General features: G+C 39.0%; 1 protein-coding gene across 1 annotated transcript in view; it reads right to left on the bottom strand.

Annotated features, from left to right (window-relative positions):
* Window positions 1-1666: 1666 nt before the first annotated feature.
* Window positions 1667-3351, bottom strand: part of LOC101861852 (protein fuzzy homolog) — a gene marked incomplete at its 5' end in the record, with an annotated part of 5074 nt that continues 3389 nt past the window's right edge. Inside the window, 2 exon segments of the mRNA XM_013089253.2 lie at window positions 1667-2076; window positions 3141-3273. Of these exon segments, the coding sequence (XP_012944707.1) occupies window positions 2019-2076; window positions 3141-3273 (191 nt within the window).

Genomic DNA, 3351 nt, shown 5'->3' on the forward strand with positions numbered 1-3351 from the left:
CCCTCTCTCTCAACCCCTCCCACATAATCATGTCACTCCCACAAACGTCTACATATGCTTCCTACACTTACACTTTCTGCTCATCACAATATTGCTAAAACCCCATTCTTTATTCCCAGGACCATAAATATCAAACACAACAGATGTCTAAGCTAAAATGAAAACACTCCTTACTTTGGATATTTACAAAGTATGTTAGTTTTCAAATATTATGTGTGAGCGTCTGAAGAAAAGTCCCATTTGTTGGAAACTTTGGATACTGAAGTAAGGACATATTATTCAGGCAGCAAATTCAACGCTGATCACCTGACTTTGGCGGCCCTTTTATCGCCAATTTCACGACTGAAACCAGGCGACCTCCTTCAATGGCAAATATCTACAGTTCTATTCAAGACAGATTGATATTTATTTCATTGGGAGCAAGGTAAATAAATCTGCTTTCAGATGATACCAATAACTCCACATGCCTAAAAACTGACGAGTGCCTGATTCCACCGCGTCGTGACACATACGTTGTCAAAAACTTTGGATACTGAAGTAAGGACGTATTATTCTGGCTGCAAATTCAACGCTGATCACCTGACTTTTAGTTTATCAAAAATTTTGAGTAGTTTAAAGATGCTACATCTTGTAACACAAGAGAGTAAAAAAACAACATTTAGAGAAAAAACAATTTCTTGCACATTTTTAACCTTCTTGAAGTACATGCTGTGAAAATAATTCATAAAAATATTTAGAATTAAAATATTGTAATTTTCTTTCAGCATGTTTTTAAAAAGTAGTTCAATGTGCGTTTTCTGATGGAACTACATTCACAAGGTGGGACTTTTTGGGCTTTTCCCCTCGTGCTCAAAGATAGCTTTGTCCACAACTGGGGGCTTTCTCCAGGCATACTCACACACACTCACACACATACACACACACACACACAGAAACAGACACACACACACACCCACACACACCAGAAACTCTTGTAGATACCAAAAACATGATATTTCTACCAAATTCTGAACCTGAAAAAATGCAGCAGTTTCACCACATCTTTCACATTTGCTTTTACCAATTCCCTATTTAAGTAAATTCACCAAAGAGCAAGACATAACAGTCAACAAAACACACACCCAAATAGGCAGGATTATGTGGAAATCTTTTTGTTAAGTTCAAATTCCACAATGTATGTGTTTTGAATACAAATAAAATGATGCATATATATATATATGTATGTATTTACTGAGAAAAAATCAGGACCTGAAGTTGTGTTCACTATGTGTGCAAGTTTCCTAAGTAAGTGTTCAGAAAGTGAGCGCTAGATCACAGACGAAATGTTTGTCGCCTTTTTTGTCTATTTATTGTGATTTTTGTATTTTGAGCATTGATAAATAAATAAACACACATATATATATACTGGCTGGGTTTCCCGTTAATGAACGGACTCAAAAGAATCGATCGTCAAGTCATTGTGGGATCAGTGCACGCACTCTTTGTGAACGGAAGCCTCACTTGTTAACAATGGCGTCTTAGAAGACGGACTTTCCCAAGATTACATCTAAACGAAACTAATGAACAACTGAAAATTAAACTACAGTGACTTTAGACTCCTCAGTAAAACTGTGCACCCTTTTTTAAATGATTCTGAACCAACGTTAATTTGTTCAAATTTGAAAGTTAGTTTAAGGAGGCCAAAGTGACGGACTTTCACAAATATAATGTGAATATATAAATATATATATGTTGGGTGCGTTCATTTTTTCATATAGGCCTGTTGAGTGCAGTGTAGTGAAGAAGAAAATAAAACAATCATTCAGCATGTGCTCGGCATTCTTCCAGTTATCCGGCCCACTTTGGGAACAGTCTGGTGACCTGCGCTGTCAGCAGAGGGAATGTGGCAGGACGGAGCGCAAGGAACATTGGTGGACAACGACCTTGGACAACCACCAGTACGCTGACGGAGTGTGGCAGGAAGTGAGAGCTAGGACATCTGAGGACAAAGCTCAGCACAACATCGTGGGCTCGGGGGGTCAGATCATCACAGACTTGTCTTTGACAAACGCGTCCAGTGTCTTCTTACACACGTTCCTGGTGGGGGTGGGGGGGAGACAAGTTGACATAAGCTGAACAAGATGCGATATGACAATAATAATAATTATATATATTAATAATAAATTTAATAAGAATATTAATAATCTTGGTTACAGGCCTGACATTCTAACCTCTACACCACAGATGCCAATGAAATGAATTGGCATAAATCTTGGTATAGTTGTTTATGAACAAATCTAAGTCATTCATTCTGATGTCGATTTAATATTTAGTCATATTGATTAACACAAATAATACAACATAATGCTTATCTGCCAGCACTTCCTCAACAGGCAGAACTATTGTACAAGATCCATAATAAACAATTAAAGTTTAGTTTTAGTAAGAGCTTTACGGCGCTTGCAACACAATAAGGTCATATAAGTGCTGAAGATTAGAGGTGTTACAAGAGAGTAACAAACACAAAAAAGAAGGAGGGGAAAAAAAGACGATAGATGTTTGATAGGAAAGAAGGAGCAAACCACACCAGAGCACTCGCCAACCACCCACAATAAACAACCAAATCACATCAAATGAACCAATCAACATGAACAATTGGACACTAGCACTTGGCAAGAATAAATAGTAAACCTCCGGAGTCGGATATGTAAACTGTACTTGACATCAGATGACCACAATTATGTGTGGTATATGGTAATATAATTGCTGGTTGGGGGAGTGGGGGGGGGGGGGAGAAGGGTTTGTAGTTTAACATTGTTCTTGGATAGGTCATACCATAATTATTTGGACAAATCTTCAACCCTATTCATACGTCGTGTTTTACTATCGTATCCATACGACATGAGGAACTCTGTGCCACCACTTCCAAAGAAGAAATTTACTCGTTAATCCGATCCGTAGGCTTTGCATAGCAGTTTGTCAAAATGATTTTTTGAGAAATACTGAAAGTTTCACAGAGATCTTTGTATTAGAAGTATTCTAAAAAATGTGAAGAATACAACCCCGGAGGTACAAAATGACCTCGGGGCGTATGGATAGGGTTAAACGTTAAAAAGCTGTAAAAATAGCCCAAGTCGAAGGATGCACTACGGTCCACTCACCTCATGGCGTAGGTCGGGATTTTGGAGGAGAAGAGGACGAAGATCTGGTAGTTGCCGCAGATGTGGGCGTAGCATTTGTGGCTGGAGTAGACGGTGTAGGAGTCCGTGATGGTGTGTTTCACATCTGTGCTTGCTGTGGATGGGTGGATGGATGGATGGATGGATGGATGGGTGGATGGATGGATGGACGGAAGGATGGATGGGTGGATGG

Source organism: Aplysia californica, unplaced genomic scaffold (genome assembly GCF_000002075.1).
Source record: "Aplysia californica isolate F4 #8 unplaced genomic scaffold, AplCal3.0 scaffold00910, whole genome shotgun sequence".
Lineage (NCBI taxonomy): Eukaryota > Metazoa > Mollusca > Gastropoda > Aplysiida > Aplysiidae > Aplysia > Aplysia californica.